Consider the following 24545-nt stretch of genomic DNA (forward strand, 5'->3'; position numbering starts at 1 on the left):
AGAATCATAACAACAAGTCAGTTTTAGCATATAGTGAACATGGTAAATAAAAAACCCATAAAACAATTGTGGATTTGCACTTTTTTCGCAATTTCACCGCACTTGGATTTTTTTTCCCAATTTTCAGTACACTGTATGGTAAAATCAATGGTGTCGTTCAAAAGTACAACTCGACCCTCAAAAATTAAGCCCTCATACAGCTATATTGACCGAAAAATAAAAAGTTATGTCTCTGGGAAGAAGGGGAGCAAAAAACGAAACCAGAAAATCACAAGATGGTGAAGGGGTTAAAGGGAATTCGTCAGCGCGTTTTTGCTAGCCCATCTGAGACCAGCATAATGTAAAGACAGACACTCTGTTTCCAGTTTACTGGGTGCAGCCGTTGGGATGCAATCAGAGTTTTTAGATGTAGCATGTAGCAGAGTTCAGAAAGCTGCCCCCGCCCGCTCCACCGCTCTCTGTGTACATTGTCTATTGTCAGTCAGCTGCTAATCAGTGATGGGGCGGAGTTGGATCAGAAGGCAGGAGACGCATAGTCCCAGCAGTGATAATCTCCTGCTGACAAAACACTGATTGTATTGAAAATACAGCACACAGCCTTAGGCTGCGTGCACACGATGCGTTTTTCATGCGTTTCCGCTGCGGAAACGCATCAAAAACGCATGGTAATCCGCCACCCATGGTCCCCAATGGCATTCTGCAATGTCAATTCACATGCTGCGGATTTTTCCGCAGCGTTTCTGCAGCGCTCATAAATCCGCAGCATATTCATTAATTTTGCGGAAGCGCAGCGGAACTCCCACCATTGACTTGCATTGAGACGCATAGAATCCGTGTCTGTACATTCGTACAAGCAGATTTTATGCGTCTCTATGTGCGGATGGTACCCAGTTCTGGAGGAGAGGAGACTCTCATCCAGACCTGGGTACCATTGTACCTGTGAAAAGAAGAATAAAATAAAAATAAAGTTTATATTCACCTGTCCGGCGGCCCCTGCAGCGCTTCTCCTTCCAGGACCTGAGATGACGTCGCGGTCATTTGACCGCAGGCTGTCTCGCAATGTGCCGGCAACCTGGAAGAAGCCAGGACCAGCGCTGCAGCACACGCGGCGGGGTATCGGGGGTAAGTATAGCTTTATTTTTTTTATTTTTACGGTCACACTGTATAAATACATGCCGTTTGCATGGATTTATACAGTGTGACCTAGTTGTCAAGCACTTTCCAAGTGATGCTATCGCCTGGAAAGTGCTTGTCAGTCCGCATGCGGAAACACATGTGTTATCGCATGTGGATACGCATGTGAATCCGCATGTATTCTGCAGGAAAAACGCATGCACAATCTGCATGCGTTTTTTCTGCCAGGGAGATGCAGAAATGCTGCAGAAATTTTCTGCTTCATTTCAGCATCTTGGGCACATAGCCTAATAAGTGACACTTCTCTGAAATCTGTGTCTCAGCCCCTGCCTCAAACTGTCCTCATATTACATAGCAAAAACCTGCTTAAATCCCCTTTAAGTAGTGTAAGTCAAGGGATATTATTTATTAACAGATAAGTGATATAAAAAGTTATCCTTTTTATGATAGAATTTTTTATATAAGTGCAAAATAAAGGGTTCCTATTGAGTGACAGCAAGCCGAGTTCTTGAAAGCCGAAGTGTATTAGAAAATATATTTAAAAAAGGAGAACAAAATGAGTAATTTGGCATAATGAGTAAAGTTTTATTAGTAGATAAATTCCAAATATTAAAATATACAAAGTCACAAAAAGTAGGGGAGTAAAGTGCAAGGTGCCGGAGAATGGGGAATTCCTGGGAGGGCAAAACAATCACAGTTGTTGAATGCATAAATATATGACCAAGGGCAGGTATAAATCAATAAATAGAAAGGGGGAATAAAAATGGGACAATTAGAGAGCTCAACCCCTCATGAAACAGCAGAAGCCTCATAATAAATAGCAAATAGAAAATATGTGCAAATCACAAGTAATGCCTAGTGACAAGAGATGAGGTCTCATGTTTAACAAAGATGTGACCACAACGATACATATCAAATACGAGGGATGAGTTTCAATAATGTCCCGATGAGTTCCCAAAGTCCTAAACAATTCCACTCACCCAGAATGGTCAGAAAAGAGGAGCCCACGATTCCCAGAGAACCCCAGGATGGCACAGATAGGAAGGAACGCGCGTTCCTTCCCATCTGTGCCATCCTGGGGTTCTCTGACCATTCTGGGTGAGTGGAACTATTATTGAAACTCATCCCTCGTATTTCATATGTGTCATTGTGGTCACATCTTTGTTAAACATGAGACCTCATCTCATGTCACTAGGCATTACTTGTGATTTGCACATATTTTCTATTTGCTATTTATTATGAGGCTTCTGCTGTTTCATGAGGGGTTGAGCTCTCTAATTGTCCCATTTTTATTCCCCCTTTCTATTTATTGATTTATACCTGCCCTTGGTCATATATTTATGCATTCAACAACTGTGATTGTTTTGCCCTCCCAGGAATTCCCCATTCTCCGGCACCTTGCACTTTACTCCCCTACTTTTTGACTTTTTGTGACTTTGTATATTTTAATATTTGGAATTTATCTACTAATAAAACTTTACTCATTATGCCAAATTACTCATTTTGTTCTTCTTTTTTAAATCTGATGATATGAGTAGGCTTATCCGGACCCGGGACTCGATATGCCTATTCAGGTACCGTGGTCCGTCTAGCGTCTTATGGTTGGCCCTTGTTTGTTCAATTGTATTAGAAAATATTAAAACACAGAAAAATAGAAAGCAAAAAAATTGTACTAAATACTGCTAAAGATAATTGCAAACCCCAACCTCCTATAATCATAGGTTTGCGCCACGCTTTTCACAAGACTGAAGTTAATTGATGAAATCAGGAACCTTATCTATGTTAACTCTGCACATACTAATATGATAATTAGGAAAATGATCATTCTTTAAATACGACTCGTACACAAGGGTCAGTCTAAGGAGGACGGGAGGATGATGTGCACGCTGCAGTTGGAGGATGATGTACACGCTGCAGTTATCTTTCTAAATGGAATTTGTCCTGAAAGTAACAGATGCATCTAAGGTGCTCCATTATAGGTATAGTCTCGGAAATGGATTGTGATGACTCTTATAACTAGCGGTACCATTCCCTTGCTGCGGCTGCTACAGAGGAAATGTGGTGTTACATGAGGCCATTGAGATGATGATCATATGCCGTAATTAAACATAAAGAAAGGGGTTGTCAAGATGAAACAGCCTCTCTAATGCTCAGATATTAATGGACAGAGGTGAGAACATTGCGCAGAGGTGAACAAGCTTAGTAAAAATTCCACAGTGCAGTAGATACTTAAAGGGGATATCCCATGAGACATTTTTTTCATGGTAAAAGTCCTGAAATGCTACTGATAGCTGTTTTAATGTAGTTTACAGTGTTTAAAGGGGCTCAGCCATGGAGCTGGGCAGAACTGTATTATTTAGGCTAGATGCTGGGGGGCTGGGGAGCATTGTGAACCTGGGAAGAACTTTTTATAGATTTTAAATAATTCCTCTTGGTGCTAATTTGTGCTGCTTGGGTCAGGCTCTTGTCCGAATTGGTTTCCTTTACCCTTTGGCATCTGGCAATGTAGTCACTGACTACTTTACGATCTAGCTTTAAAATCCCAACAGGCTAAGAAGAAGCTCTGCTCCTTCTCTGACAAGCTGGGTAGAAAGCGATTTCCATTGGCAGCTGTGCACACAGTACTGATCATACCTAATTGCGCATCGCATTTAGAAATTGTTATCTTACCCCCCAAAATGAAAAGTCAATTCAAAGTGCCTGTCACTTGGTGTCTCCTTTCTACCCTAACTGTCCACTGCCTGTTGTCGAGAGTAATCAGTCTATAGCATCAAAGAAGCTAAGATGGATATGTGCAGCATGTACTGTAGAGGAAAAGAAGGCACACAATAGGGTGACCCTATTAGAGGAAAAAATATATATCAGAAACTGGTATTGCTCACCAGGGAGGTTATGGGGTACCTCCTTAAAATAAGTCGCCCATGCCTCGTGGCTGGGAGATAGCTCCCAGATAAAATTCACCACTTTAAAGATCGGCTGTGCGGCTAGATAAACAGCTATTGTTGCTGTAGTAGTAGAAAAAAGATTTTTTTATTTAACTACGCATTTCAGCACCAAACTGATCTTTTTTCAAGTTAAAACGACTGTTGTTTTGTGTTTGTTTTTTTTAACTTGAAAAAGATGCCAGTTCAACGTTGAAATGTAGTTAAGTAAAAAAAACTTTTTTCTACTACTACAGCAGCAAGAACTGTTTATCCAGCCTCACATCCTATCTGTAAAGTGTTTTTTTTTCTGCTGGTGAAGACGGATATGTAGGCAGTTTTTGTTCTCCCTGCCTCTGCTTTTCTATTTGTCAATCTGCATACAGGTGTAAAAAACAAAAGGCGGGCTTTGAGTTTGGGGCAGGCAAATGTAAGATAAGAGCAGGAGCAATGCATGCTGGGAAGGGAGGGGGGTTCCAGTACCTGTAGTGCTGGCGGAATGCTGGTGAAAAAAAACTGCCCACTCAAAAAGGGTGGATGGCAAGTTGCATAATGTGAGAGTTCCTGGACATATTAAATTGGTATTGTCACGGGTGTGTCAGAGGTGGCAGACAGTTGCCCTGCAGTTGGTTGCAGGAGATATATGCGTTTGGCATTACAGACATCTTTTCAGAGGCTGGCTGTCTCTATGACCCAGCGGCTACCTCCCTCTTGCTAATTAGCTCCTGGCTTGAGTGTATATATACCTGGTGTGTCTGAGAGGGAGGTACCGGCGATATTCATTACTAATTGTGAGGCTTTAGCAAGAGCAGTACTTCGTCGTATCTGGAGCTTGAGGCTAAGTTCGCATTTGTTTGGAGTCGTCTAAAGCTAAGCATTCTTCCCCTGTATGTCTACCCTTGTTGTCTTTAGAGTTTAGTGGAGATCGACTAGTGCTCATCTCCTTCCTTCCCTAGCCTTAGCCATACGCCAGGGAGAGCAGGGCGAGGTATGCGTGCAGAGATTGCTGAGGAGCCAATATAGGGACGGTAGTTGGGACAGGGTGACCCTAGACCAGACTAGGAGGTCTCCACCCTCCCCCCCTTTCCCTAGTGTCTGGGCTCCCTTTCCCTCTTCCCTCTGTGTTGCACTATGTCTTTCCCACACCTGACATGACAGGTATGTGCACTTACAGGAGTTGGAACATTGTTGCGAGTGGATGACGGCAGTAAGACCAGACTTTTCTACAGGAATTACTCTTTAAATGAAGTTTATATTCTTCATGGGCTAACCCCTGTATTATTGATTTCAGTCCTATGTCAGAATACAGAGAGGCAGTTGTAAGATGCACTAGTCTGGAGCTGACAACATTACTGAATTTCTGACCTTTTTTCCCCTATTAGCTATTGTATTGTTTCCTTTCAATATTAGGTAAACAAGTCTAAATGATTTTCCCCAGTGTTTGCAGAGCGTTCTACAAAACTTCATTATAAAGAAACTGCTCATCTTCTGCCTAGTAAACTCCTCGCAGCATGCAAATAATCGTGGGCAATTGGCTTTAATTCCCATCACTGTTTGTTATACATGATTTGGCTCTTCTAAAGGGCATCGATAATAAGCAAAGGACATGCATAATGCGAACCCTCGGCAGACTTTCACGCCCACACTCCTCTACAGATGCAACATGCTCATAGACAGCATCAAACTGATGACCAGCAGAAAGATCACATTGCTTAATAAGCCATCTTCTGATATCCTGCCAGGGATGTGGGAGGATCCGTTTACCCCTATTGTCTTGTAACCTTGACAACTATGAAGGAACAAAAATAAATGTCATTCTTATCAAATTGTCAAGGTTTCAGATAGTCATGACCAAACCGGAAGGAATTCATAAGTAAGGAAAGCAGCAATATCCGAACACTTCAAACTGTGCCGATATTGAGCAGTAATGTCAAACTTGAAAGAAGATGTTCTGTGCTCGGGTTGGATTTGCAAGTTTAAGTGCTTCACAATTATGTGTATATATTCGGAAGTGCTATTGTGCTGGCGTACGTTTTCCCATTTCTCACAGAACGCTGGTTTTCGGTTTCTAGCATTTTGAGGTTTGTGAAAACTCTGTGGGTGTCCTGCTTGGTTAATGAAAGGAAAGCTCTGTACCGGTATGCATGATATCATTTGAGTTCCATTTCTTTCTGTAATTTCCATTCCAGAAATCTCTTAATCCATCAATGCCATTCTTGGCATTTGGAATCAGCGGCATATCAGCAGGAATCCTGAGTCTGTTACTGCCAGAAACACTTAATAAGCCAATTGCAGAGTGCATTGAAGACTTACAGCTTCCTGCATACCAATTGTTAAACAAGGTAAGACATCAGCGGATGGAAAGAAAGGTACATTATCTCCAAGACGGCTTGATGTGTAGCCTATGTCAATTTTGTAGTTCTCCAATACAACCTGCTGTGTCTACATTACTCTCGGAGCCTGCACTCAGCTCTAGTTTCAATCCAACTTTAAAGCAAATACTGGTTATATTGTGCATAATACTCTGGCCACATGATTTCTACATCTCTGGAACAACATTTTTCTTTTACGTTGTCCCTAATTGTCAACTATGTAATTCTGGGTTCAATAACAATGGCACACTTTGATATCTGAGAGAAGAAGCAATGTTACATTTGTGGCTAATAATATTGTTCATTTTATTCCAATTCAGCCTTGCTCACTGCAATCGGCTCAGCCACAATCATATGGACGTTACCATGCAGTGAAGCTCATTCAGTCTTCAAGCAGTCTTTTTCTTTTCTATTTTTTTCTTTTGCTGCTTGTAACCCAAACCACCATCAATTGCACAATACTGGCCTTAGGATAAGCCATTAGTGTCAAGACCCCAAAAATCTGTTTAATCACTGTTCAAGGTTCTGCAATGATGGTGGCGTCCTTTTCTGTTGGCATCCCCCATTCATCATATATTAATTACCTACCCTTAAAGGGAATTTGTCAGGCGATTCATGTTGCCCAGCCTGCGGGCAGTGTGAATCACAGCCTGGCTATATGATTGCAGCCTGGTATATTACATGGAAGGTGTGACAAAGGACCGCAGCCAGAGACTAGACTAGTCGGGCTCTTCCCAGCGCTGCTCCCAGTGATTGACAGGTCTATCGCTATGTACATGTGAGGGAGAAACCAGTCAATCACCTCTAACAGTGCTGAAAAGAGCTGTCAAGGTGCGGCGCTGGACTGGTCTAGTCTCCAACTATGGTCGCCCACCAGACCTTCAAAGTTCACTTTCCCTGAAACGTCAGAAAATTTTAAAGAATAATATACCTGGCTGGAAATGTACAGCCAAGTTCTGATTCATGCTGCATTTCGTTTAGGCAGCATGAATGGCCTGGCAGATTTCCTATAAGTAAACTCATCAATGTCAAAATCATTAAAGCACCACTCCATGGTATTTTTTTTTTCATTTCACCACTGGAGTGGTGTCTGCTAAACTAAATTCCCTGACACTAGTGTTATACTTACCAGCCACCGTCTTCAGCTCTTCCCAGTACCACTCCGGAAGTCGAAGGTAACGATCACAAGCTCTCAGTGTAAGTCTATGAGATCCTCGTTCTGGCCAAGTAGTGCTGGCTTTTATTGTGACTTCTGAATCCCCCAACAGACTCTGGCGCGATCTGTAGGTCACAAACTGCTGGGGACCGACCGGAGTGGCGCTGATAACAGATGAAGACGGTGGCTAGTAAGAATAAGACCAGGGGCAGGGAACTTAGTTTAGTAGCACCACTCCAGCGCTTATTGTTAGGGGAGTTGTCTTTATTCCAGTAAAATTACATTTATTAGTTTCCAAACCCCTGTTTTACCTCAATCTATTTGCCTTCCTTCAGCTTCATTGATATCAGAACGTACTCCTTTGGAGTACTGATGCTGGTAGTGGAAGGGTCAGCACCTGTCTCCTCTGAGCATTCTGCTTATCCTTCTAAGAGAAAAATACAATAGCTAGACCAGTACATTAATAAGCAAGTGGGATATATTTTCCTATAAAGGGAAACTGACAGATGTCTTAAGGAAATATAGTCGTCTGTGGCAGAATTTGGAATGTGTAATGGCTTTTAATCAAATCCCATTGAGCAAAAAATGCAATCATAAAAACTGTCGGTGGGAAAAGCCCTGCGCTTCCACAAGTTTTACATTGCAGCAGAGTGAATGAGACATATACTGCACCAACCGAGATAAAATATAGGACGGCAATGGAAGTAAAGTATCATTTTATGTTGTTTACTTCCATTAAGACGTCTCCTTAGAATCACAGTGGCAAACTTAGAAACCGCTAATTCCAGCCTAGCCATACAGAAAGTAAATCATTTTAGAGGGCTGAAAATCGCCTGAAAAAGAAAATTAATAGCACTAATTTATTTCATTTCCACATATTTTTCCATAATTGGAAGATACAAAAAGGAGTGCTTACCCCATTTACTTTCTCAGTTAATTACTTTTTTTTTTTGCTAGAGACAATTGCTTAGGATTTTTCTTTTGGCACTGGGAATCTATTCAGTGAGCCGCAATGGTTATGTGACTACAGCTATATTTAATCTGTCATATGCTACATAAAATGATTTAGTAATTGCAGCCAGGCCAATTATAGTAGTTGATTGTAATATGTTATTCATTTATGCTGCAAGTCTATATGTATATAACATGATTAACTCCTGGGAGAGGCCAAGCCTCGCTCATCAATATAGTCTAGGACAGCTCAGCTCAGGTCGGTTCGGTACATGTTGCTATGTTTAGTTGAGGAGTAAGGAAGGGATAATTACTGTCATAAGCTTTTATATGGCTGAACCTCCCAAAAGCACATTCTCCCTAAGCACTTCAGCTCTTTTTCAGAATTCCTGCAGCTATAGATAATTGTGTTTCCGTAGGTTATTTCAATTGTTTTATTTATATATCCATGTCTCAAATGCTTCTATAAAAATGCAAACATTACAATAAATGTTTTTAACATTTTTTTTTTTTTTTTTAAGAAAGATGTGAACATATTTAAAGAGGCTTTAACCCCCTTTATTTTGTCCTAACTCTTCCTAACACTTTCCTAATATACTTTTATCACCTGCCCTGCTCTTGTCACCTCATCTCTCTGTGGGTCATACAGTATATCCTTCTGTTTTGATTCTGCTGGGGACCAGAATCGGATAAACAGCAGGGCGCGTCACTGGTGGGTGCAGGACTGCGTCTCGGTGAGTGACAGCAGTATGGGCGCGCATGTTCAGATCAGACTTCACTCTCCTCTCTGTTTAGTTCAGGGGTCAGGAACCTTTTTGGCTGTGAGAGCCATGAACGCCACATATTTTAAAATGTAATTCCGTGAGAGCCATACAATATTTTTAAAACTAAATACAAGTAAATGTGTTCATTTTATGTAAGACCAACATTTTTAAAGTACAATAAAAATAGTACTTTTAAAGTACAATAGGGATTCTCAATGTTTTTCATTTCAAGAAAAGTCCGGATTTCGCTCAGACAAGCTGCGAAATGGTTGAGCACCTTCCCTATTGACAACCAACGCACATTGCTGTGCAGAAGCAGACCAGGATAATTATTCCCAACTTCATCCAGCAGTGTTTTAAGCTGGCGATCATTTAAAGCTCGGGCAACAATAAAGTTGACCACCTGAATGACCAGCAACATCACCTCACCAACCTGCTCACCACACATCTGAGCACAAAGCGCCTCCTGATGCAGTGAAAACTTAGGATAGGTCTCTTTTCATGTTCACGAAGAAGCGATACAAATCCTCTGTTTTTCCCCACCATACACGGAGCACGATCAGTACACACCGAAAGTTTATCCATCGGTAGATTTTTTCTTTAGCGAGCTCAGTGAAAGACTTGAATAAATCCTCCCCTCTTGTTGTCCCTTTCATAAGCAGAACAGCAAGACTTTCCTCACATAGTGCATCACCGGCAGCATACCTTGCAATCACGCTGAACTGGGATAAATGGCTTACGTCTGTTGACTCATCCAAAGTGAGAGAAAAGAATGGTGCTGCATTTATGTCCTTCACTTGTGTTGCCTCAATTTGATTTGCCATCATCTTTTTTTCTTTTAGCCATCATCTTCAATACAAGGATTTCTGCAATTAGCTAGCTGACTACTTGATTGAAAGGAGGGAAGTTTATTTCCATATGCTGGAGGTGTCCCTGGCTTATTCCATGTGGGGAACAGAGATGGCGTCTTTGCTCTTAAGGGGAAGGGCAAACTGTACCCCCGCAGTACTGTGTATATAGGTAACTGGCGTCCCCCTAGTTGACTGGTGGTATTAAGTAAGAGCGTTACCTGTATTCAGACGCTCTCTGACTGATGCGGCTACTGATTCTTGCCAGTGGAGTTTAAAATGGCGCCGCCGCTTCTGATCCGCACCACAGGAAGCCGTCACCCCTATAAGGCACCCGCTCTCCTGACAGCTAGAGCGGTGCTTGAGCGAGCGGAGCTCAGTTGCTGCTATGCTGGGATGAGGAGAACGATGGTTGACAGCGCAGGAACTCCCTATACCTGCTGGTGAGCTCGGCTCTGGTCTGCGCTTAATGATGACTCACCCCAGCGTAGCAGCAACTGAGCTCCGCTTGCTCAAGTGCTGCTCTAGCTGTCAGGAGAGCGGGCGCCTTATATCCGGGGTGACGGCTTCCTGTGGTGTGGATCAGAAGCAGCGGCGCCATTTTAAACTATCAGTGGCGATATCAGTGGCAGTTAAAGCAGTCAATCTTCTGGGAGCCAGATGCAGCCTTCAAAAGAGCCACATCTGGCTCGCGAGCCATAGGTTCCTGACCCCTGGTTTAGATGCTGCTTCAAAGTGCCATCCGTTCAGCTGACAAGCCCTGCGATGTGCTCATCATTAGAAAGTATCCCAGGGCTTGTCAGCTGAAGGTACAGCACTTCAAAGCATCAGCAGACTAAATCGACACCACACATGACCGAATTCACATCAGGCTTCACTCTCCTCTGCCTGAATGCTGCTTTGAAGTGCCTTGTGTTTTCTTTTGTTGGACAATTTGTAGTTCTGGATCATTCACTTGATCATACAATGTACTGGAAAACAGGCAAAAAATTCCAAATGATGAGCTTTTTTCACAATTCTGACATTTTTTTTAAGTTTTGTTTTTAAGACTTTCATTGAAAGGTAAACATGACCTTGCAAATTGATGTACTCTGGGTAAATTCTCATTTCTGAGACCCATAACTTTTTTTTATTTTTCTGTCAATGGAGCTGTAAATGGGTTAATTTTGTGCTATGAGCTGATGTTTTTACTGATGCCATTTTGGAGTACATAGGACACTTTAATAATTTTTATTGCATTTTTGGGGGTGTGGGTGGGAGTGCAACCAAAAAATGGCAATTTTAGCTTTCTCTTTTTTTTCTTTTTGGTGCTGGTCCAGGAGTTAAGCATATGTGTTTTTTTATTTTATTTTGCAGTTTAAAAGGGTTCTGTAATACTGTCCAGTGCCTTTTTAACAGCTACCGCTATTCTTGGCATCAAAAATAGCTGAAATCTGATGAACCCTATTATAAATCAATGAGGATCTGTCTAAATCTGTTTAAAAATTGATCTTAATAAAAGGAGGACTGGAAAGACACAAAGCACAAAAATAGGGTCTTATCTGGGTAACAATGTTAATAGAATAGCATATTAGTGCTCACATGATCGGGTTGTGTGCACACAACCACTGATAACGCTTAGGCTGCTGTAGACCCACGAGGGGATGAAAGGGCAGGTAATGGAGAAACAACACGTTGACTAATAAACCACCTATGCTCCGATTGGCATCCCTCATTCTTCCTACATGGCAGCGCAGAATTAACCCGCTTGTTTCTCCATTACCTAAAAATGGATCTGGCATAGCTGTCATTGCTCCTAGTGGTAACAGCAGGCTTTCAGATTGCGGTTTTAATTTCCCAACATTTAACATACATTTCAGGCCCTTTTATAATCAGTTGTACAATTGTGGCTAAAAGTTTTGATAGTAACACAAATTTTCTTTTTCACAAAGTTTGTTTCAGTTTTTATAGTGTCAATTTGCCTTAATTTTAGATGGTTATAAAAAATTGATCAGATATATTGCAAAAATTGCAAGGTCATTCCTTGACATGAAAATGAACCTACCGTAATCATAAAAACCCCATTTCCACTGAATTTCACCCTGCCACAAAATGAGCCCTGCTTACATAATGCCAATGAAATTCTCAATAGCTCAAAAGAAAGTGTTAACGAGGATTAGGTAGCTGATATCACTCTGTCATGCTGGTTGAATTTTAAGACCAGACTGGTTGTTTTAAAGGAAAGCTAGTGCTTGAAATCATTATCTTCTGTTAGCGAAGGTTACATTGCTGCTTATTGTGGTGTTGTTATGCAGACGAAAGGAACTCCAGAAGGCCACACAGAGATGCTGGATGGTAGGTTTAAACAGCCATACTTTTATTCTCCTCCTTCCGTTCCCTTCTCCTGCCTTGTCCCCTCCTCCCCATTACATCATCGTTACTAGGCAGAAACTGAAACAAGGATAACAGCCAACCAATCACAGATGTAGTAACAACATCACATCTCTCCTCTTCTCACAAAACAAAACAACAATAGAACTGGATAACGGTTCAAAAATTCACATTAGTACAAAGGGTTTTTTTTCTTTTTTTTTTCTTTTTTTTTTCTTTTTACTGCAGAACATAGTCCAAGAGGTGGGCTGGCGGTCTTCGATTTGCCCTCGCTGGATAGCGGTGAGACATCTCAGTCCCAGATGAACTTTCCGAGTCCTCTGAGGTATCCTCCCTTGGAACTGCTGAGCTCTGGGGACCCGGCAGGACGTCATCGCCATCTGCCTCGTCTGTTTCTGGGATATAGTCACAAAGTTTTTTAAAATGTGACACGTTCCTTGTGACCTGGCGACCGTGATCTTGAGCAGTGACCATGGTGCCTTTGACTTGTGTGACCTGAAAGGGTTCAGGATAGTATCGTGATGCAAACTTGTCACTAGGTCTTAGTCTTTTTACAAGGACCCAATCTCCCACCAAAACTTCCGGCGGCTTGCAACGATGACTGCTCTTATCTGCATACCTCTTCATCTTCTGTTTGGATATGGCATCCTTAGTAGCAATTGGTGTTTGAACAGGACTCAGCGGAATGCTGGGGAGTTTGACACGCATAGGCCTGTTGAATAGCGCAGTGGCGGGTGGTACCCCGGTAGTAGAATGGGGTGTAGCTCTGTACTGTCTAAGAAATCTGTGTAGCTCTTGCTGTAAATCCTTGTGCTCCATGGTAGCGATCCTCAAAGTTTTGTTGATTGATTGCATGAACCGTTCCACTTCACCATTGGCCTGAGGCCAGTAAGGAGTTATTTTCCTGTGAGTGAAACCCAGATAGGTTGCGAATGATCGAAAGTCTGTGCTTTTAAAAGGTGGTCCATTGTCGGATTTCACTGTTTCCGGTATGCCATATGCCGAGAAGATCTTGTCTAATTTTGGTATAACAGCCCTGGCAGAGGTTGTCGAAACATGTTCAATGACTGGGAACCTCGAATAGTCATCCATGACAACCAGCAGATAGGAGTGATCCGGTAAAACACAGAAGTCAACACTAACAGCAGTCCACGGGCCCTCTGGCAGGGGTGTCATTTGTAAGGGTGCGCGTCTATGGTCAATTGTAGTTGCTTGGCAAGGTATGCAAGTTTCAATAAGTGCCTCTACTTTTTTGTCTAGTCCTGGAAACCAGACTTTCTCTCTCAGTAATTGCTTTGTTTTCACCACCCCTTGATGAGCCTCGTGGGCCAGATCCAGTACTCTGCTTTGAAGCTTCTGGGGTATCACCAGCCGATTGTTACGCAACAGTAGATTTGAATCAGACACGGAGAGAGCATGTCGTGCATTAAAGAAAGCTGTCAAGTAGGTTGTTTGATCTGGTGTTTGGAGGCGGGCTTCAGCAAGAAAATTGCTCCAATTTTTAGATCGAACAGTCTCTATAACTAACTGAAGTTGGTGATCGGAATCCACCGTTTGTTGTATTTCCTCCATAGTCATGGCTTTTGGCACAGAATGTGCAACAATAAAATTGATATGTTCCTCTGCAAGGATAGTTGCTGGGATGTCGTCCTTGGTAGTTTGTGGTGTTGGGTGTCTCGAGAAGTAGTCTGCCGGATTACCAGCTCCTGCCTCGTATCTCAACCGAAACTGGTAGTTCTGTAGGCGGAGCAACCAGCGTTCAAGTCGTGGGGGAGGCTTTGAAGAATGTTTGTTGAAAAGCGGAATGAGGGGTTTGTGGTCACTTATCACTGTGAATTTATGTCCCATAAGGTACAGATGAAAATGAAGGCATCCCCATACAACCGCAAGAGCTTCCCTTTCAGTTTGTGAATAGCGTTGTTCTGTCTCTGTTAAGGCTTTGCTTGCATAGGAAATGGTAGAGACGTTGCCTGCTTTGGACACTTGTGTGAGAATTGCACCCAGGCCCACCGGACTTGCGTCCACGATCAGCTCGGTGGACTTTAGAGGGTCAAAATAGGCCATGACGGTGTCGCCAGTTAGACTGGACTTCATGGAGTCGAATGCTGCTTGGTGTTCAGTAGTCCATGTCCAAGGAGTGTCTTTTTTCGTGAGTAGTCGCAGGGGTTCGGAGACCGTGGCCAGATCAGGTATAAATCGTCCACAGTACGTGACTAGTCCTAGAAAACTGCGAACCTCTGACACATTTTGAGGTTGGCTAGCTGACTTTATGGCAGAAATTTTCTGAGGATCTACTGAAACTCCTTGCTCAGAAAAGATATATCCAAAGAAGCTTAATGACTTTTGGTTAAACTCACATTTTGACGGATTGACAGTTAGATTGCAGGCTTGCAGTCTCTGAAACACTTGCTCTAAGTGACTGTCATGCTCCTCTTGGGTTGTACCATATATAAGAATGTCATCACTGACGTTTAGGACTCCTGCTATTCCAGATAGAACCTGACTGATAACGTTCTGAAATATTTCTGCCGCAGATGAGATACCAAAGTTCAACCTCTTGAATCGTCGTAAACCCACGTGGGTACTAAAAGTTGTAATGTATCTGGAATCTGGATGCAACTCAAGTTGATGATAACCTGATTTTAAATAAATTTTAGAGAATACTTTTGCACCATTCAGGTCTGCGAGAATGTCATCAATAGTGGGCGTGATGTGCCTTTCTCTTTGAATAGCCAGATTGGCATGCCGCATATCCACACATAGCCGTATTTTACCAGGCTGCTTTGGTTTTGGTGCAACAACAATGGGCGATACCCAAGGGGTCGGGCCTTCAACTCGTTCAACAACATCAGACGCTTCCAGATCTTGCAGTTCTTGCTCCACAAGTTTGCGGACATGAAATGGGATGCGCCTGTGAGGTTGAACAGACGGCTGTATTGACTGGTCAATATGCAATTTTATCTGAACGTCTTTTAGCTTACCGAGACCTTTAAAGAGATTGGGGTACCTCTGCATGATGTGTTGGGCCGAAGGACCCGTGACGCTATTGACCAGGTTGACCAGACCCAGAGATATAGCAGTACTGCAGCTGAGAAGCGTGTCTGCGGAGCACTCTACTACATATACAGTGTCGGTGATGGACTTCCCGTCAGCTGCAAGTTCTGACTGAAATTTTCCGCACAGGGGTAGTGCCGATGCTGAACCATAAGGAAAAATCTTTAGGCTAGTGCTTTGTAGAGCAGGTCTGTTCGGGAGTCGGGTATAGACTGCACGGCTGATGACGTTTACTGACGCCCCCGTGTCTACTAGGGCTTCCACCGGACTTCCATTTATCAGGATAAGTCGCCTTGGACTGGTAAGTGCGTGCAGTGTTTGAGATCCCTCTGCAGTTACTGAGAATAGATAACTACTGTGAGGCTCGTCAGTAAGCTGCAGCGTTTGGACTTTTTGTGACCTGGGTTGTACTGTGGGATGAGGGGATTGTGGTTTGGATCTACACACTTTTGCAAAATGGTTTTGTTTTCCACAATTATGGCAGGTCCCCCCTTTTGCTGGGCAGATATTCTGGTGAGGATACGACCCTCCGCAGTTGTAGCAAGTTGCCCCCTGCGTACGAGGCACAGGCGGTCTCTGTGTTAGCTTTGCTATACAAGATGGTGCTTCCGCCTCGCACTCAATGTTCTCTATGAGTTTAGCTTGTTTTTCGGCGGTATCATTTACACGTGCTGTTTCAAGCAATTTTGCTAAAGTCATGGTGGGATCTCTGAGTGCTTGTCTCCGTAATTTAGAGGAGATGCAGCCTTGTAAAATCTGCATTTGGATCTCTTTGTCGACATCTGCAAATTCACAGTAAGCTGCAAGGTGCCGTAGTCGGACATGATATTCATCAATATTTTCTGTTGATGACTGCTTTAATTGTCTAAACTTGAAGATTTCAAATGCCGCATTTCTGTGTGGGGAGAAGTATTTGCTTAATGCTGCCTTGCTGAGCTCATAGTCTTTGTCTTCTCCAGTATTAGGCAGAGTAGTGAAGATATCATAGACTTGTTCCCCTGCATAATGTAATAGCATGGCTTTCTTCCTGGTATCATCTGATATGTTCATGGCTTGTAGGAATATATCAAAACGCTTCAGCCATTTCTCCCAACATGCTGCTAGGTTAGCTGGGGACTGATGTACATCAAAAGCAGGGAAGGCAGGTAAACAGGCCATTGTTGTAGAGCTGAAATACCTTTAGTTGATGATGAACGCTTCCTCGTCGCCAGTTGTGGTATTGTTAAGCAGACGAAAGGAACTCCAGAAGGCCACACAGAGATGCTGGGTGGTAGGTTTAAACAGCCATACGTTTATTCTCCTCCTTCCGTTCCCTTCTCCTGCCTTGTCCCCTTCTCCCCATTACATCATCGTTACTAGGCAGAAACTGAAACAAGGATAACAGCCAACCAATCACAGATGTAGTAACAACATCACACTTATAAGATTGCACTTAAATTGACAATTTATCAGATCAACAAGAATTTCAAAGAGAGAGGTTCAGTTGCCCTGAAGAAAGCTTCAGGGTGCCCAAGAAAGTCCAGCAACTGCTAGGACCGTCTCCTAAAGAGAATTAATCTACAGAATCCGTTCAATACCAATTCAGAGATAAATCACAGATAGCAGCAGGGAAGTGTCAGGGCATCTGCACGCGCAGTGACGTGAAGGCTTTTGGAGGCTTGCCTGGAATCAAGAAGACACTTCTCTCCAAGAAAAACATCAAGGACAACCTGGGATTCTGCAGGAAGTACAGGGATGGAACAGCAGAAGACTGAGGTAACATTATTTACTCTGATGAAACCCCCTTCAGACCTTTTGGATAATTATTCTTACAGATATCCCAAAGAAGAAAAGTAAGTGCTACCATGAGTCTTGTGTCATACCAACAATAAAGCAATTTGAGACCATTCATGTATGAGGTTGCTTTTCATCCAAAGTAGTCTGCTCACTCACAACATTCTCCAAGAACAACATCACACCATGATCCAGGAGCAATTTGTTGATGAACAATACTTTCACCAGCTTGATGGAGCATTATGTTACAATGCTAAAGTGAGAACTAAGTGGATAGGTGAACTAAACATTGAAATTTGGACACACAAAAAACACATAAATTGTGAGAAACTCCAAGCACTAATCAGACAAGAATGGTGTCATATCTCCACCAGAACCTGCTCCTGCGGCTTCTGCTACTGCCACCAGGCACTGCCGTATTCACTCTGCGGGCGGCGCTGGTGATAGAAATGTCAGAACCAGAAGCTCTGGATGGTGGGCTATAGCCAGCCACTAAGGTTAGAGTGTCCGGGACCTGTATTGCTGTCAGTTTGGCAGTATGGGTGTGTGCTTCCAGCTGAAGGTATCCGCTTCCTGCTCCAGCCAATTGGAGAGCACCGCACCCTACTAAGGTTTCCAGCTTGCTGCTGGAAGCTGCCAGATATAGCTTAGTGTTTCACTGGCTAGGCGTGTGTCTGCTGCCCCTGTTTGGTTTAGTGTATTCCTATTTTGATCCCCGGCTTGTTTCTGACTATTCTTATGAATCCTGATTTTGTCATTGACGTGACCTCTCAGCTCTGACCCTGCTTGGCGAACATTCCTGCCTCCCTCTGGATGGGAGTCCTTCAATGGAAGCATTTCACTGGGTCCTATTGTAAAACCAGATCCCTGTACAGGGGTTAAAGGGTATTGGGATTTCTCTGGAGTCTGCCAGATGGAGTGGTTTGTGCCAAGTCTGTCCGAGGCAGCCTTTTGAGCCTGTGGCCTCAGGCAGACGTTACAAATGGGTTGTCATCAGTCAGGATTTATTCCAGAAGGTGATTTCCAGCTGCCAGGGAGAACTGCAGAAGTCTTGATAAATAATTGTCAACGCTGTAATTATTGAGTCTTTGCATAAACTTGATGCAATAAAAGTACAAAAACGTATGAAATGCTTATAATTATATTGTACTTCAGTAACGATAGAAACATCTGACTAAAGTATCTAAAAACACTGAAGCTGCAAATTTTGTGAAAAACAAAATGTGTCTCAGTCTCAAAACATTTGGTCCCGACTGTACGTGTATGGTGCGATGATGGTGCGGGTATTATCTGACCTATAGAATCAAGGCAACTAATTAATTATACTGCATAGCGAACTGCGCAATGTGTAAAATGTGGACAAGCAATGATGGGATTTTTTTTCCATTCACAACCAAAAAGTGAAAAAATGATAATATATACCAATGAATAATGTCATACAAAGTTAAATCTAAGCTCACACAAACCAACATATAAAATTAAAACTGAACATACAATTTTGAACTTATTTTGAAAAAAAAAAAGAAAAAAAATGATATGTAAAAGGGGTCTTTCACTTTTAGCACCTACTTCCACTTCCTATAGTCTCTGTCTCAATAATGTCTACAGCTATTCATCTCTTATTTGGTTTTCTCAAGAGGTTTCTAAAGATTGTTGGTTTTCTTTTGCAGGCCAAAGAAAAGGGAGATGACACCTGACCTTGTACAGGACTCCATTGAACCTTTTACTGTGGCACATCTGATCTGGACATCAAGTTATTGGCAATTCTGGGATTAAAAGTGGGACATTATAGATATTACAATATGGAACCATATTCCATGTTCTATTGGTTTTCCATTCATTTCTTTTCCTTTTACCTGTTATATATTTTATTTGCCTGTTATGTTATAATACTGTTTATTTTATATCTTATGTTAAGAATCTGAGATTCAGCTGTACACACACAAAAATGTACTGAGATGTGATTGTACATAAAGTTTTGTATCCGGGTATTTTATATTTCCGTTTTGGTAAGAAGCGCACCTTCTTCTGGGTTATGAGCACCTTTAATGGAAATACTTTGCAAAGTGGAAATAATGCCTTATCTCTGTTATGAATGATGTGGCTATTTTTTCTATGGACCAAATGTACTTTTAAAACTTTGTTTCAAGACTTGGGCATTGCCTTACTGTGTTTTCTGGTAAAATATGTTGATGCTGTTTTCAAGTGTCTTTTATAAATCAAGATCGGAAATTTTCTATTTGTTCTTTGCGGTTTCAGGTTATGGTCATGTTATTGTTTTACAACTTCTTCTAAAAAACATCATAAAATTTCTTATGCATTTTTTTTCCAGCTGAATGTACACACTCAAAATTTAAATCGTCTTATATTGAAAATATTATTCACAGTGGATGGAAAGTTAACCAGTAATATATTCTCCTGTATTTTACATTTGAGCAGAATTGTTTTTCAATCATAGTGTTTTCTTACTATAATTCTTCATATATTATAGAATTACTGTTTTATGAATACTGTTGTTGTGATGGAGGATATAGCCTATCCATGGCTAAACGTTTCTGCGGCGTAATAGGTAGTATCTTTTTTATGTTAATTTTACCATTTTCTTTCAACTTTTAAGCTAGGGGAAAATTTAATTGTTAAAAGAGAATTCACTAAAGTCAGTGATTCACGTACTGTTTTGGCACATAAAGACCCCAAAAAAACTTATACTAGAGATGAGCTGATTGATGCTTGAGACTCCTGGTCCAGTTTTCAGGTTAGTGGTACGTCCCCAGCGTAGCAGTTGATTTATCAGGGCAGGTGCAATGTTATTTTTGCAACTTAATGCTGGAATGTAAAAAGATTCACAGGCCTCCTGTCTAGTCACCAGGTACCACTGACCTGGACACTGGGCCAGAGTCTCACGAGTCAATCCGCTCATCTCTACTACAGACTTACTTAGAAAACATTGCCTTTTGTCTGTGATAGAAGGAGGCCTGGAGCTTACAGGCTGTGTAGTTGGGCTAGTAGCTGTGAAAGGGCTACTCTCTGCAGGTGTTCAATATTGGTCAACCAGTGAAGTATTTCTGCTCCTAAAGGTTGACCATTCTGCATTCACCAATGATGATAACAGTAGAGTGACTATAATCTTTTTCTATCGAAACTGTCCATTAAGATATTGTCTTCTGTTGTAGCTTACATGCCTTTAAAGCTCCTTGATCCTATATATGTGCCAGTCATCAACGTACTCTTCATGCTATATGAAATCATTTAATAATTTAAAGAATCCAAATGAAAGCAATTTCATGACTAAAGCAACGGACCAGTTACATGACATTATTTTTATATTTGCATTACTGTGATAAGTTAAAAATTTGTGATCTCTTTTGTTACAGATGATGTATTACATTTACACAAACCCACCCAGCTTAAAGAACTTGTCCACTACTTGAGCAATCCCTTCTCATTCCTTATGTTTGGCCCTGATATAATAAAAAAGCTTATACTCCCCTCCTGTGCCGGTGCCGTTCCGGTGGTGTTGGCACTCCCGGTTCCGGGGCTCTTGTGCGGTTGTTATGACACATAAGCCTTTGGCCAATCAGCGCTGGCGTCACTGTCCCCACCTTCATACGAATTGAACATGAAGAGGAACTGAGAGAACAGCCGCGGCCCTGACTTCCTCTTCATGTTCAATTCGTACGAAGGCGGGGACAGTGACGCCAGCGCTGATTGGGCGCCGGGGTCGCGTGTCACAGCAACTGCACAAGAGCCCTGGGAACACTGGAATGGCGCCAGCATGGGAGGTAACTATAAGCTTTTTTTTATTTTATTAGGGCCAAACATTTAGATCAAGAAGGGGTTGTCCTAGTAATGGACAACTCCAATAAGCAACTTATATTATAAGTACCCCAATGTTGGATATATTTTACTTACAACTGGGAAATTGGTCATTACCTTCTGTAAAGTTATTGATTTGCCTGTAAGCCTTTCTCATGCACGCAAAAGGGACCCTAGTGAGATTGCTACCTCTTTACACTCTATATCAGTGTTTATCAAACTAGTCCTAGATCCTCAACTAGTCATTTCTTGAAGATCTCCCATAGAGAGAAGACTTGCTAATTATTGTTACTGCGAAATTACTAAAAAAAGATAAGGTAATACTGAATAGATAGTGAGGTTCTTTAATAAATGGATGGTGATACACTGATCTATAGCTGCAGCACTCTATGATGAGTGCTAAGCGTTCACTTTTCTTATTTCATTAGGGCAATAAAGAGCTTTAGTCATAGTCACCAGTTCTTCTTATGGAATATCCTAAGGCCCATTACACCGAGAATTTACATTCGATTTACACACATTGGTCCATTGCAAACAATAATGAGGGTTCATAATGAGAATCAGTTGGAGTAAATGAGACAAGAAAAATTGATAAAAATGTTTTTCATTAGGGTAATTGGGCATGGTTGAGGCAACGGGCCAGTTATGACATTGGTTTTATCTTTGGATTACTGTGATAAGTTGATCATTTGTCATCCCTTTACATAGGTATTTTGTTACAAATGCTGATGATGTATTACATTTGCACAAACTAACCTGAAGCGACTTATTTCAGGAATAGCACAATGTTGCATATATTTAACCTAAAACTGGGAAATTGGTCATTACCTTCTGTATAGTTATTGATTGCCTGTAAGCCTTTCTCATGTAAATGCAGCCACAGGCTGGGAGTATTGGTAAGGGAAGATGTTGTTTACCCAGACATATTTGTATTTTGAAGACACTCGTGCATACGCATTCTCCATGCACTCTGGGCATTTGTAGGATTAAAAATATTATTTTCTGATAAATGCTACTTGTGTGGTATGCAATAATTAAAGCAACATATTAACAATTCATTTTCAAGCTCGGCTTTCAAGGATACCAGATGTTATTGGGAATACAGCACAGAATAAACATTCTTGTTGTTTGATGTAAGCGAAACAGACCATATGTTTTCTTGGTATTCTTTAGTTGTTAGTTTGGTTTCCATTTAAAACCATAAAAATCATCACTAGAGTAATTTTTGCCTTTCATTGACCCTTCCCAGTGGTCAAGCTCCACCACATACTCCTCAATGTGTGGCTTGAAGACTTCCCTAAGTCAACAAAAGGTAGAGAGGTAGTGGGTTTATTTTTTTCTAATCTTTCTTCCAAATGTTTCCATATTTGACTTATATTTTCTGAGATTTACAGAAAACATTGTAGTCCTTCTTTTAGTGGTGTTTTTGTAACTTACTACAGATAGGATTCTTTGGGACAAAAAAGTTTGAAGAAGCTTTCCTTTGGGTCACTGTTACTTCAATTTATTGACCACAAGAAATGTTCTAATTTTGTGATCTGGTGCCTATAACTGCTATGTCTTTGAATAGATGGATGCAGTATAGGGTTTAGAAAATGCCTTTATTTTGAAAAATGTAGCACATTTTTAATACTTTTATTTAAGGCTATTTATAATATAGTTCTGGCAGAATCTCTTCCAGTTTGTGACGGCATGTGAAGCTGTGTATGAAAGCTAAAGAATTGAGCAGTCAGTCTTTATCTAAGTCAGCCCCCCTCTCTGTCGGAACATCTCCAGTCTAGAGAAGGGGGCTGGCTTAGCAATTATAATGAGAAGCTAGCGCCCTTCATACAGCAATTTTCACATGCTGACACTGAAAGGTTGTTCTGTGTCAGACACAAACTGGAAGGGAAAAACTGCTTGTAGCTGAAATTTGGGGCATCTTCCAAAAGTCTGTCATATTAGTAAGTTGATTAATTAACCCATTTGTGTATTGCGGTCTGAGTATGGAGTGCGACGCACAAACCATCTGCGGGTTTCCTGATCCAATCTTGGCTGCCTCATAAATGCCTATGATGCTGTTGAGTTCTGGTCGCAGATCTGATGCTGGACTGTGACGCAATGATGTGTGAATGCAACCTTAAATAGATTTAATTACAATGTTGTTAATTTAGGTTTAAACCCCTTTAAAACATATTCCTTAATACCATACAATGTTCTATAATGCAAACTAATAGTCATTCTTTACATGATGATTGTTTCATATCTCTTGTTTTTATTGCTCTGTTTTTGTAAAAATGAAAAACTGCAAAAAAATAAATGTAAAATAAAATAAAATCTATGTACTTAATCTCTTGGCTTGTGGCATTTGTGTATTCATTGCCTTTTTTTTTCTTACAGCACATCATACTAGGTGTGGCATTTATTCTGTATTCTTCCTAGGTTAAACTATAAACTTATGTCTTCAAATTGTCAGAAAAGCGCATGCACAAAATTTTAAAAGACTAAAGCACTTTAAAAAAAAAGATGTAGGTAGTGTAGAAAAGCCAGATAGCTTGAAGTTAAATCCTAGCTCTACAGGTTCTGATTTAGATTTCCTGGCTAGCTCTGTATATAACTAGGCCAGCTGTTCTCTTTAGTCAGTCAGCTCAGAGAAACTAACCAAACTGGATGTGTCTTGAAGCTGAAGAGAGAGCCAGGCCAGAATCTCTCTGAGAAGAGACTGTACAGGTCGTCTGCAGAGAAACGCAAGTATTAATGGTTGCTATAATCAATAGCCGTTTTATTTGACCGAGCTGAGGCTAGCTCACCCGTGTATGAGTAGTCAGGGTCTGTTCTGTTTAGTTAGGGCCTGGACTAGGATAAGGATTTATGTTTGAGTTTGTTTTGTGCTGTGCAAGCTGAGGAAAGCAATAAAATCTGCACATGTTTTGACCAAAACTGTTTTGACTGTGTGAACACTACCTAAGGTCTAATGACTACGAGAGAAAGTGAATCTGCTGACTCAGACACATATATACCTATGAAGCTGTTAAGTTCTGTGCAGACAGAAACCTCAGCACCAAAATTATGATAGAGAGAGAGAAGATCCTAATGCAATAAGCGAATACTTTATTTTGATCAGGCACAGAAAGGTCCAACGTTTCGACGAACAATGGTCTTCATCAAGGACATTTGTGGTGTGGTAGAGCTGGGTAAGAGGTGGATGCAGATGTATGCAGGCCATAGGGCTCTTGAGTTCCGGGTCAGGAGACCCTTTTGGCTAGTTTGTATGTCACTGTCTGTATTAAGACTACAATCTATGGATATGTAACACTGGCCTTAGTGTTATAAGCTGTGTATGCGCAATGGTATACAAAAAAAGCATGGGATCATAAAATAGCGGATGACTTGTTCATCCATTTCAC

At 41.4% G+C, this 24545-nt stretch overlaps 1 protein-coding gene across 2 annotated transcripts in view; it reads left to right on the plus strand.

Moving 5' to 3' along the window:
* LOC141273561 (solute carrier family 22 member 15-like) overlaps positions 1-23488 on the plus strand; it is a 270371-nt gene extending 246883 nt beyond the window's left edge. The window contains exons 11-12 of one of the 2 annotated variants that reach the window (XM_073685576.1): positions 6245-6397; positions 19014-23488. In XM_073685576.1, the coding sequence (XP_073541677.1) occupies positions 6245-6397; positions 19014-19040 (180 nt within the window). In that variant the 3' untranslated portion in view covers positions 19041-23488. The remainder of the gene's footprint in view (positions 1-6244; positions 6398-19013) is intronic. The other variant, XM_073685577.1, reaches the window with a different exon arrangement.
* Positions 23489-24545: the final 1057 nt, after the last annotated feature.

The sequence above is a fragment of the Phyllobates terribilis genome, unplaced genomic scaffold, assembly GCF_046119375.1.
Source record: "Phyllobates terribilis strain yellow unplaced genomic scaffold, ASM4611937v1 Scaffold_5__5_contigs__length_657084704, whole genome shotgun sequence".
NCBI classification, from domain to species: Eukaryota; Metazoa; Chordata; class Amphibia; order Anura; family Dendrobatidae; genus Phyllobates; species Phyllobates terribilis.